Source organism: Chiloscyllium punctatum, chromosome 6 (assembly GCF_047496795.1).
Source record: "Chiloscyllium punctatum isolate Juve2018m chromosome 6, sChiPun1.3, whole genome shotgun sequence".
Classification (NCBI taxonomy): domain Eukaryota; kingdom Metazoa; phylum Chordata; class Chondrichthyes; order Orectolobiformes; family Hemiscylliidae; genus Chiloscyllium; species Chiloscyllium punctatum.
The window spans coordinates 70,675,331-70,688,557 of record NC_092744.1 but is presented as its reverse complement, the minus strand read 5'-3'; the positions used below and the strand labels follow the sequence as shown (position 1 = coordinate 70,688,557).

General features: G+C 41.4%; 1 protein-coding gene across 2 annotated transcripts in view; it reads right to left on the bottom strand.

Moving 5' to 3' along the window:
• epha4b (eph receptor A4b) overlaps positions 1 to 13,227 on the bottom strand; it is a 353,857-nt gene that overhangs the window by 100,552 nt on the left and 240,078 nt on the right. For both annotated transcript variants that reach the window (XM_072572897.1, XM_072572898.1), the window contains exon 8: positions 9,471 to 9,579. In XM_072572897.1, coding sequence (XP_072428998.1) covers positions 9,471 to 9,579 — 109 coding nt within the window. The remainder of the gene's footprint in view (positions 1 to 9,470; positions 9,580 to 13,227) is intronic.

Genomic DNA, 13,227 nt, shown 5'->3' with positions numbered 1-13,227 from the left:
TAATGCTCATCCACCTGTGTCCTGCATGTGTCATTACAATCTTCATGGTCTGTGTAGATACCATTGTTCCCCCTTCCACTGCTAATTCATCTCCGGTCCAGAACAGATGTTTCAAAATGTAGCACTGATCTAGCTCTGTGAACATCTGCATTTCCACTCAATGCAATAGTGTGAATTCTCCTCATAAGCCATCCTCAACCATGACTGAAGGGTCTGATTTTGTGCTGTACTCCTCTGCTTCTTTTACTCTATGATGTTCCTTCTCACTCACCAATGTGTAATGGTTTACTATGTGACCTGTACAAGAAGGACGGATTGCACCTAAATTGGAAGGGGACTAATATACTGGCAGGGAAACTTGCTAGAACTGCTTGGGAGGATTTAAACTAGTAAGGTGGGGGGTGGGACCCAGGGAGACAGTGAGGAAAGAGATCAATCTGACACTGGTACAGTTGAGAACAGAAGTGAGTCAAACAGTCAGGCAGGCAGGGACAAGGTAGGACTAATCAATTAAACTGCATTTATTTCAATGCCAAGGGGCCTAACAGGGAAGGCAGATGAACTCAGGGCATGGTTAGGAACATGGGACTGGGATATCATAGCAATTACAGAAACATGGCTCAGGGATGGGCAGGATTGGCAGCTTAATGTTCCAGGATACAAATGCTACAGGAAGGATAAAAAGGGAGGCAAGGGAGGAGGGGGAAGTGGCATTTTTGATAAGGGATAGCATTACAACTGTGCCGAGGGAGGATATTCCCAGAAATACATCCAGGGAAGTTATTTGGGTGGAACTGAGAAATAAGAAAGGGATGATCACCTTATTGGGATTGTATTATCGACCCCCTAATAGTCAGAGGGAAATTGAGAAACAAACTTGTAAGGAGATCTCAGCTATCTGTAAGAATAATAGGGTAGTTATGGTCGGGGATTTTAACTTTCCAAACATAGACTGGGACTGCCATAGTGTTAAGAGTTTAGATGGAGGGGAATTTCTTAAGTGTGTACAAGACAATGTTCTGATTCAGTATGTGGATGTACCTACTAGAGAAGGTGCAAAACTTAACCTACTCTTGGGAAATAAGGCAGGGCAGGTGACTGAGGTGTCAGTGGGGGAGCACTTTGGGGCCAGCGACCATAATTCTATTTGTTTTAAAATAGTGATGGAAAAGGATAGATCAGATCTAAAAGTTGAAGTTCTAAATTGGAGAAAGGCCAACTTTGACGGTATTAAGCAAGAACTTCCGAAAGCTGATTGGAGGCAGATGTTCGCAGGTAAAGGGACGGCTGGAAAATGGGAAGCCTTCAGAAATTAAATTAGATTAGATTACTTACAGTGTGGAAACAGGCCCTTTGGCCCAACAAGTCCACACCGCCCCGCTGAAGCGCAACCCACCCATACCCCTACATTTACCTCTTATCTAACACTATGGGCAATTTAGCATGGCCAATTCACCTGACCTGCACATCTTTGGAATGTGGGAGGAAACCGGAGCACCCGGAAGAAACCCACGCAGACATGGGGAGAACGTGCAAACTCCACACAGTTAGTCGCCTGAGGTGGGAATTGAACCCGGGTCTCTGTCGCTGTGAGGCAGCAGTGCTAACCACTGTGCCACCATGCCGCCCACAAATGAGATAACAAGAATCCAGAGAAAGTATATTCCTGTCAGGGTGAAAGGGAAGGCTGGTAGGTATAGGAAATGCTGGATGACTACAGAAATTAAGGGCTTGTTTAAAGAAAAGAAGGAAGCATATATCAGATATAGACAGGATAGATCGGGCGAATCCTCAGAAGAGTAAAAAGGCAGTAGAAGTATACTTAATACAGAAATCAGGAGGGCAAAAAGGGGACATGAGGTAGCTTTGGCAAATAGAATTAAGGAGAATCCAAAGGGTTTTTACAAATATATTAAGGACAAAAGTGTAAGGGAGAGAATAGGGCCCCTCAAACATCAGCAAGGTGTCCTTTGCGTGGAGCCACAGGAAATGGGAGAGATACTAAATGAATATTTTGCATCAGTATTTACTGTGGAAAGGATATGGAAGATATAGACTGTAGGGAAATAGATGGTGACATCTTGCAAAATGTCCATATTATAGAGGAGGAAGTGCTGGATGTCTTGAAATGGTTAAAGGTGGATAGGTCCCCAGGACCTGACCAGGTGTACCCGAGAACTCTGTGGGAAGCTAGAGAAGTGATTGCTGGGCCTCTTGCTGAGATATTTGTATCATCGATAGTCACAGGTGAGGTGCCGGAAGACTGGAGGTTGGCAAATGTGGTACCACTGTTTAAGAAGGTGGTACGACAAGCCAGGGAACTATAGATCAGTGAACCTGACCTCAGTGGTGGGCAAGTTGTTAGAGGGAATCCTGAGGGACAGGATGTACATGTATTTGGAAAGGCAAGGACGAATTATGAATTGTCAACATGGCTTTGTGCGAGGGAAATCATGTCTCACAAAGTCGATTGAGTTTTTTGAAGAAATAACAAAGAAGATTGATGAGGGCAGAGCAGTAGATGTGATCTATATGGACTTCAGTAAGGCGTTCGACAAGGTTAGATCTCATGGAGTACAGGGAGAAACAGCCATTTGGATACAGAACTGGCTCAAAGGTAGAAGACAGAGGGTGGTGGTGGAGGGTTGTCTTTCAGACTGGAGGCCTATGACCAGTGGAGTGCCACAAGGATCGGTGCTGGGTCCACTACTTTTTGTCATTTACATAAATGATTTGGATGCGAGCATAAGAGGTACAGTTAGTTAAGTTTGCAGATGACACTGAAATTGGAGATGTAGTGCACAGCAAAGAAGGCTATCTCAGATTACAGCAGGATCTGGACCAGATGGGCCAATGGGCTGAGAAGTGGCAGATGGAGTTTAATTCAGATAAATGCGAGGTACTGCATTTTGGGAAAGCAAATCTTAGCAGACAAATTAAGAGAACATCTAATGTGTTGGGCAAGTACAAAACTAATGATCATGGCTTCCTGACCTTTTGGGTCCTGTTACCCTTGTAGTTAAATACTGATTAAATCGGATGATCTGACTGGGAGATTTGTGTCTACCTCTGGCAGAAAGTTTTCAGCCAACCTTCCCATATCAGAGACTGTTTATTGGGCTTTTCTGAGTGTTCATGGAATAATCATAGCGTGAACTAGTGAGATGTTTGGTGGTCTGCCAATTTCAAAGTAGTCAGTAGAAATCCATATGCTTGCAATGTATCATGTGCAGGACTGTATTCTTACTCTGTTGTGTGAGAGAAGGCTGATTATTCCAGCCCTCTGTCATCATATAAGAAACATTCAGTAGTCACAAAGCTGTCATGATGCAAGCTAATCAAATTGATTGATGAGACATCACTCTCGTCCCATAGAGTTGCACATTGCATTTGTTTGGCACTTACACTTAGAAACGCTGGGTAATTTCTTCCATTAAAACTCAAACTGATGTGGACTTGTGAATCAACATCTCACAAACAAGATGCAGCTGATCAACTTCACTTGGAAATGTTGTCATAATAAGATATAATGTATTGTGAAAATGTCTTTCTACAGAGGCTGACTCTACACAACCTATGTATATTGTGTGACTGATATCAATCTGAGGGAGTATAATGATGTTGAATTCTTATAGCTCTACATTGGATTACATACATCCTTTATGAAGACAATCTGTGGAATTTCAGTGGTTTTAATCTGCATTTCAATCCATGCTGCTCCTGCTCCAAACATGGTTAAGCAGCCCTGGAATGATCAATAAAAGTTCCTTGTGCTTGTAGTCACTGTTCTAAATCAATGGAGCATTAAGATCTGTTGTATTTTGTTGTAATCAATGAGGTATTATGTAAACTTTTCTGTGTGTGGATTTACAAAACTGCATATGAATTGAATACATAATTTCTGCTATACTTCTCACAATTAAGACTGCATTATCAATTTAAAGAATTACTCGTGTGTTTTGAAATATCAAGATTTCCAAGGCAGTAAACAGTAATGAGGATTGATCAGAGTGTCTGAAATCTGTCACTCCAAATTTTAAAATGTGGACTTCATTTCTGACATAGAGATTGTGGCCAAAGTAAGATATAATGACATGTGACAGGAATAATTGATGGGCTGACAGCTGTGAATAAAATCACTTCGATATGTGCATAAAGCAAAGCATGAAATTGTCTTTCCAAAGTCTAAATTTCATTCCAAATTTAAGTACACCCAAAGATCTGCCATCAAACCACTCACTACTAATTAGCAGCGCAATTGAACTGGGATGATTGTAAATTCAGATTGACACCAATTGTCTACTTGGCTCCTTTTGAGAAAGTGAGACTCGAATATGAAACTTAAGGTGGAACAGAGACAGTTTGTCCACCTCATCATTTAGATGCAGAAGGAAATAAAGGTACCACGTTTAATTAGAGTTAGAAAAGGCTGAGTTGTTTATTCCTACTCTTGTTAAATAAAATTAGATTTGCAGAACATTAGTCAGCTTTTGTTATGACTTCAATGATCACTTTTGTCAGCCTTGCTGTCTACACTGAGGGTATTGGATTGGAGGAAGGGTGTTTGCAACATCTGATGTCCTCTGTATTTAAATAAAGTTGCCCTGTTCTACCCTCAGTGGGTTGGATTTTCTGTCTGACATGAGGACTATTTATTTGTCCTGGTAAGGGAGTGGACTCACCTGCGTGTGTCTGTATCGACTAACACACATACGGACCACACGCCACATTACGCACGCACACTCAGTGATCAACAGCTCATCTGGAAGATGTTGATGATGCCTTTGAAAGCATTGGCAAGTATCCTTCCTGCTAGTGAACACCTTTTCAGCTTCAGATATGGGTTAGGTAGAGCTCTCATATCTAAAATGACAACACTGGCTCCAAGTTAACTCTACACATACAAACATCTTCTGGCAGATGCTGCCATTCTTGCCAGAATACTATCCAGCATAGCACACCACACGTGTGGATATGCTGCAGATTATATTTTGAAGGCAAAACAGAACTCAAAGCATTGATAATCTGGGCACATTTGTGAATACTGTAATGGGCCAGACCAAGCCCCCTCAAGATATATTAAGAAGATACTCTTGCCCATACTTTTATGATTTAAAGTGCCAGGAATTTTATTCCAAATGCAATTTGCTGGGTCAAACTACCAGATTTGGAGCAAAACACACTTTCCTCAAAAACTATAGTTAAAATGCATCATGAGAATGAGAAAATTGGGCAACTTTAAAATTGCATATTTTTTTCAATACTTAACAGTAACTACTCCAATGCAGTAACATGCCATCCACCCACTGCGTGCACACATGCTCACTGACTTGGCAAAGTCAATAAAACAGATGGTTTCACTCGTAATTCCAGCAGCCCAGGAGGAAAAACATCAAGAGGAAACTCTAAGGAAATGTATGCAGTGAGATGTTCTACAGCTTACAAACCCAGCTGAGACCCCAGTAACAACTGCTGCCGCTGAAAAACTACAAAACTAAAGAATCCTGGTTCTGTGAGGGCTTGACAACACCCATTCAGACTGTTTCTATTGTTGCAACATTTTTTTAAAAAAGAAGCAAAGGCCTCACAACATGTTTCCATCTCTGTATTAAAACTTGTATTTTGTCCTGTTTTTATGTTTTGACACCTATTAAAGCCATAGTATAGTCACAATATCTTTCCACAGCAACCAAAAAAAAAATTGACAATCCAATTACCAGTCACCCATGACAGTGTTCCATTTCCTAGCTCTACTTTGGTACTTCCACATTGAATTCCCAGGAACTCTCCATCCCACCAGCAGCTTAACCATATATATGTAACTCAGTCTTGGTTCTGGAAGGACAGTGTTCTACCACAGTGAATTAATCAGTCCATTTTATGTACAGAAACAATCTATCTCTTTTCACAAACTTTCAATGACAGTCCAGTGCAGCTAAAATCTCCCCCAGCTCATCCATGTGCTTTTACTGTTCCAACCAAGGAGGAAAGAACAATTTCTCTTTCTTCTTAGGATCCTTCTGAGGCTGTGGACATCATTGCGTGGCTGCAATTTAATATCCATTCATCTTTGGTGATTGGGAGCCTTTTTGAACTATTGCAGTCTATGTCTTTACACTGTTCCCATGATGTCTGATGCTCCTAATCCAAGTTTAATCTTCTTGTGGTGCTATTCATTTAGGGCCATGACACAATATCAACCAAAATGAGATATTCAACATTACTATCTGCTTTGGAACCTGGTGAGCGACGATGTTCTAACGCATTATATTACCCATTCCCAGACTCTTTCCATTTGACTGAGACTTTTAAGTTGCATACCCGTGTCTCCATTCAGAGAGAGAGAGAGAGAGAAACACGTTAGGGATACATGGATGAGCTTTAATAAAGGATTCATTCGACATCCACAGGCATATTTTTCATATTGAGAAATATGTACTTGGGAAGGAGTTAGCTATTTAATATTTTTAATTAATAACATGTTTAAACCCAACTAGATTACATTGAAAGTGTTTGCTGTCACATTGAAAAATGTAACAATTTTTATTCATTTCTCTGCAGGTGTTAAGGTGTAAACTGTCAATTAAATTGATGACTTTTCAGCAAATTGTATTGCAGTATAGCTTCAGGTTGAAATGTAAATCTCAGAAGCATCACAGTGGAGAAACAGCTCAAACACAAAATGATAATGAATTTACATCTAGATTGCTAACTTTATTTATACTTACTATATATACCTCAAGGAAGAACATCTATGTCATTACAGTGAGAGAAAGATTTATTGGGTACATCCTAATCTTTCTTATATTTAAGTTGGTACTCCTGTCAAGTAAGGATTATATTATACAAAGAGCAAAAATTGCTGCCCTGTGTCAGTCTGAGTGAGGGGTTAAACTAAATTCTGCATCACACAGTTTAACCAAGCACACTAGGTGCTGTCAATAAAGATAGGGCTGTCTACTCCAAAGCTACTTGTTATTGCTAACTTTACTGATGGAACATGACTGCTGGATTTAATTTACATGCGACATGAAGAAGAAAATGACATCTATAGACTAACTGATTATCATACGTATTAAAAGTAAATAATGAGAATGCACCCACTCCCCATAAAGATCACACATCAAATGCCTCAGTGTCTCTGACTCATCACGTTTTCATTTTCAATCTAGCTGTGGAAACATTTAGCTAAATTGCATGGCAAAGCAGCCAGTGACTGGTGAAGGAACGTCAAGAGCTGTGCTCAAAGTGCCAGGGTGAGCACGTATCAAAACCAAATTGGCTGTGAGCAAGAAACCATTTCAGAGGAAATGTCAGCATGTGAATACACACAAGTACTCATGGAATGTACATTGTCTTGAAATGAAAAAGCTACTCACTTTGATTGCTATGAATTTCCATGAGGAATGCCCTTTTTTGTTGCAAAGGTTCTGTGATAAAAGGAATTATATTGATGACTACATGTTCGGTAGGAAGTTTGGACCCATTGCTTTGCTTTGAAGGACATCTTTGGTAATGCCCTTGAACAGATTGAATGAATAAAAGTCCAAGTTGGGATAGGTCACATGCGGATCATGGAAAGAATATACTTATTTACTAAATTGCCACTTCACTGTCCATGCTCTTTCATAGCTGGATCTTTTTCCTCCTAAGAACACACACTAAGTTTCTGCCAGTATTGTTCCATGTTGGAATGAGCACCTATGACTTTTTATAGCTTTAACAGGCAGAATCCTTACATTCACAGCCAAAATCAGAAAGGAAGAGGATGTTTGGAGTTTGCAGAAGCTTATAGATAGAGGCTTTAAGTGAGAAAGCAAAAGCTTTGCAGGTTGAGTTGGTAGTTAGGAAGGCAAATACAATGTTGGCATTTATTTTGAAAGGACTGGAGTATAAAAGCCTGGGTGTATAAGGCTCTGGCCAAACCACATTTAGAATATTTTGAGCAATTTTGGGACCCAAATCCAGGAAGAATGTACTGGTCCTGGAGTGTGTCCAGTGGAGGTTCACGAGAATGATCCATGGAATGAAAGACTTAACATTTGAGGTATGTTTGACGACTCGGACTATACCCGATGGAGTTTTGAGGGGGGATCTAATTGAAACTTACAGAATACAGAGTGGCCTGAATCCAGTGGATGTTGGGAAGATGCTTTCATTAGCAGAAGAGACTAGGATTCGAGGACACAGCCTTACAGTAAAGGGAAAACCCTTCAGAATGGAGATGAGGAGAGACTCCTTCAACCAGAGACTTGTGAATCTTTGCAATTCATTGCTACAGATGGCTTTAATATACAGGTCATTCTGTATATTAAAGACAGAGGTAGATAGATTCTTGATTGTTAAGGGGATCAAGGGTTACGGGAAGATAGCAGGAGAATGGGAGTTGAGAAATTTATTCAATGAGCCAAATGGTCATAATTTCTGCTCTTATGGTTAGTAAAGATGCATAAGGTGAAAAATGTTCACTGCGGTTTGAAAAGTAGAAAAGCAGCATATGACGTAATGGAGGGAGATCACAGAACTGTGGAGGTACAGATATGTCTGGGTGGTACATGTATCATTCAATGTTAGTATGCAGGTACAGCAATTGATTAGAACAACGGGCTACATCTGAAGTACTATCTACAGTTTTAATTTCTTATTTAAGAACGGATACACGTAGATCAGGAAGTTCACAGAAGGTTCACTTAATTGATAGCTGGGATGGGAGTGGGAGTGGCATCAAGGGAGGATGTCACGAGAAAAGGTTCGACAGGCTAGGCCTGTAGTGCAGGTGAGAAGAATGAGACCTGCTCTGACATGATCCTGGGGAGTTAGACATGGTGAACACCAAAAGGGTGTCTCCCTTGTTGAAGAGACTGGGGTACACATTTAAGGCCTATTTCAGATGGACATAATACAAAAATCTTCTCCCTTGGAAATTTGCATCTGCCTGCAGCTCTTTCCCCTAGAAAGCTGTGCAGTTAGAGGCACAATGTTTGTTAAGCCAGATATGAATAGATTGTTGACTGACAAAGGATCAAAAGCATATCAGGGGGTAGGTAGGAATGTAGATTTGAGGTCACAATCCATTCAGCCATAGAGTTTATTTGCCTACTCCTGCTCCTAATTTCAATGTTTTTCAAATGTTTAACCTTGTTTGTTCTTCTGGATTATCAAGGTTCATTGTCTCCACTTCTATATTGCTCTCTCTCCCCTTCAATTTCTCCCATTACTGATCTTACCTGTGATGGACTCCCAGTTGTTTACTTATTTGTGTTCAAGTTTGACACAGCTGCTTTCTGGTATTTCACTTAACATCTGCACATTCTCAATCCACAAATGATCGTTCTGCCCTAGCATTAACAGTACTGTGCCACAGTATGACAGTACAGATTGACAGGGTCAAACATCAGTGAGGAATAACTGCCTCTTAAATCTCCACTTCCGACACAATGCAGAGTAAATCGACAAACAATTCGTTTTACCTTCCACTAACGACAAAGCAGGTAACAAGAAAGATCAGAAGCACAATCCCTCCAGCTACGGATACTGCCATGATGGTGGGTTGGTTTGGATCGCCGATAGCTAGCATGTCTAAAAAAGGAAGGAAAACAGTGAACAGGTTGATTAGTGTATTCTCTGAAATAGAAATTACAAACATTGTAAAACAGAAATACTACAAGATTGCAGATCTTTGTTGCTCTGATTCTCTATTGGCTGGCATGTGAGCCCCCTGCTGTGACCTAGTCCCTGTTTATATTGACCATGGGTCAATATTATATTCATATTGACAAATTTATATTGACCATGGGTCCGATACAGAGGGCAACCTGAACTGTTCTACATGTTCTAATAATTCTGGAAATCTTCAAGCAGTTCACTAATAATGGCATTTCTGTCACTCTCCTAGTTGATCCCTCTTTTGTGAAGTACTCAAAAGCCTCAGGTATTTGGCCTCTGTGTGTAGCTATTATCTTCAACCACTGGCACACTGCTCTGTTGCCAGATATCCAAACGTACACATTGTTCGTCAAGGACTTTTCGTTAGTAATTGAACTTTGTTAAGGTGGAAGTCTCTGAAAGGAGTCTGTTCCGAACAGAACATTTTTTCTCTTCAAACAGTTTTATTCTCCCCACATTTGATTCATCAGAACAAAAAAAGGCATAATTTGGACTGAAATGTCATTTCCCAAAGAAAATACACTTTTTACCAACCATCCCCACTGCAAGCCCCAGCAATGTCTCCCTCACCCTCACCATCCCGCTCATCAGTAGATTGTTGCCATCTGGGGAATAATACCATTGCAATTTGGAAGAATGGGAAGTGATTTTATTGAAACACACAAGAACCTGAGGGGGACTTGACATGGTGGATGCTGAATGCTTCCTCTGTTGAAGAGACTTCAGCTAGGGGACTGAGTTAAATTTAGGGCTCTCATGTTTAAGATAGTCATAGACATGCACAGTATACAAACAGACCCTCATTCCAATCCGTCCATGCCAAACAGATATCCTAAATTAATCTAGTCCCATTTGCTAGCATTTGGCCCATATCCCTCGAAACCCTTCCTATTCATATACTCATCCAGATGCCTTTTAAATGTTGTGGTTGTACCAGCCTCCACCACTTCCTCTGGCAGATCATTCCACATACACACCACCCCCCTCTGCTTGAAAAAATTGCCCCTTAGGTCCCTTTCAAAATCTCTCCCCTCCCACTTTAAAGCTATGCCCTCTCATTTTGGATTCCCCTATCCTGGGGAAATGACCTTCCCTATTCACCCTATCCATGCCTCTCATGAATTTACAAACTTCTAGAGGGTCATCCCTCCAACTCTGATGATTTGGGAAAATAGCCCCAGCTTATTCAACTCTCCCTGTAACTCAAAACCTCCAGTCCCAACAAAATCCTTGTCAATCTTTTCTGCACCCTTTGAAGTTTCACAAGATCTTTCCTATATCAGGGAGACTAAAACTGAATGCAGTATTCTAAAAGTGGCCTCACCAATGTCCTGGACAGCTATAGCATAACCTCCCAACTGCTTCATTCAATGCACTGACCATACAAGAGTTGATAAAGTCTGGAGCTGGAAAAAGCACAGCAGGTCAAGCAGCATCAGATGAGTAGGGGAGTCAACATTTCAGGTTATGAAAGGTTCCAACATGACATGTCGATTCCCCTACTCCTCTCACGCTGCTTGAGGTGCTGTGCCTTTTCCAGCTCCAGACTTTATCGATTCTGACTTTCCAGCATCTGCTGTCCTCACTATCTCCAAGTGCTGACCAATGAAGGCAAACAAACCAACTCCTCCTTCACTACCCTGTCTACCAGTGACTCCCCCATTGAGGAAAATGAACATGCACCCTGCAGTTTTGTTGATCAGCAACACTCCCTAGGACCTAACCATTAAATGTATAAGTCCTGCCCTGGTTTGCCTTACCAAAATGCAACACCTCACATTTATCTAAATTAAACTCCATCTGCCATTCCTCGGCACATTTGCCCATCTTATCAAGATCCCGTTGTACTCAATGATAAACTTCTTCACTGTTTAATACACCATCAATTTTGGTGTCATCTGAAAACTTACTGACCACACCTCCTAATTCATATCCTAGTCATTAGCATAAATGACAAAAAGCACTGGACCCAGCACTGAACCCAGCACTGAACTGGGAAATGAATATTCAAGGCTACATGTGTTATCGTAAGGATAGACTGACGGGCAGAGGGGGTGGGGTGGCCTTGTTGGTAAGGGAGGATATTCAGTCCCTTGCGCGGGCGGACCTAGAGTCAGGGGATGTAGAGTCAGTGTGGATAGAGCTTCGAAACACTAAGGGTAAAAAGACCCTCATGGGAGTCATCTACAGGCCCCCAAACAGTAGTCTGGATGTTGGAGGTAAGTTGAATCAGGAGCTGAAATTGGCTTGTCGCAAAGATGTTACTACAGTTGTTATGGGGGATTTTAACATGCAGGTAGACTGGGAGAATCAGGATGGTATCGGGCCTCAAGAAAGAGACTTTGTGGAGTGCCTCAGAGATGGATTTTTAGTGCAGCTGGTGCTGGAGCCGACCAGGGATAAGGCGATTCTGGATCTGGTATTGTGTAACGAACCAGAATTGGTCAGTGACCTCGAAGTGAAGGAGCCATTGGGAAGTAGTGACCATAATACAATAAGCTTCAATCTGCAATTTGAGAGGGAGTGGGTACAATCTGAAGTGACAATATTTCAGTTGAATAAAGGGAAATATGGAGCTATGAGGGAGCAACTGGCCAAAGTTCAATGGTTTAATACCTTAACAGGGAAGACCGTGGAGGAACAATGGCAGATATTTCTGTGTATAATGCAGAAGATGCAGGATCAGTTCATTCCTAAAAGGAAGAAAGATCCCAGGAGGAGACATGGGCGGCCGTGGCTGACAAGGGAAGTAAAGAAACATATAAGGTTAAAAGAGAAAAAGTATAACTTAGCGAAGATAAGCGGGAAAACGGAGGACTGGGAAGCTTTTAAAGAACAACAGAGGATTAGTAAGAAGGAAATACGCAGAGAAAAAATGAGGTACGAAGGTAAACTGGCCAAGAATATAAAGGAGGATAGTAAAAGCTTTTTTAGGTATGTCCAAGGCAAAAAAATGGTTAGGACAAAAATTGGGCCCTTGAAGACAGAAGCAGGGGAATATATTACTGGGAACGAAGAAATGGCAGAGGAATTAAATGGGTACTTCAGATCTGTGTTCACTGGGGAAGACACAAGCAATCTCCCTGAGGTAACAGTGGCTGAAGGACCTGAACTTAAGGGAATTTCTATTTGCCAGGATTTGGTGTTGAAGAGACTGTTAGGTCTGAAGGTTGATAAGTCTCCGGGACCTGATGGCCTGCATCCCAGGGTACTGAAGGAGGTGGCTCGGGAAATCGTGGATGCGCTGGTGATTATTTTCCAGAGTTCAATAGAATCGGGGTTGGTTCCTGAGGATTGGAGGGCGGCTAATGTTGTGCCACTTTTTAAGAAGGGTGGGCGGGAGAAAGCAGGAAATTATAGACCAGTTAGTCTGACCTCAGTGGTGGGAAAGATGCTGGAGTCTATTATAAAGGATGAAATTACGGCACATCTGGATAATAGTAACAGGATAGGACAGAGTCAGCATGGATTTATGAAGGGGAAATCATGCTTGACTAATCTTCTTGAATTTTTTGAGGATGTAACTCGGAAGATGGACGAGGGAGATCCAGTGGATGTAGT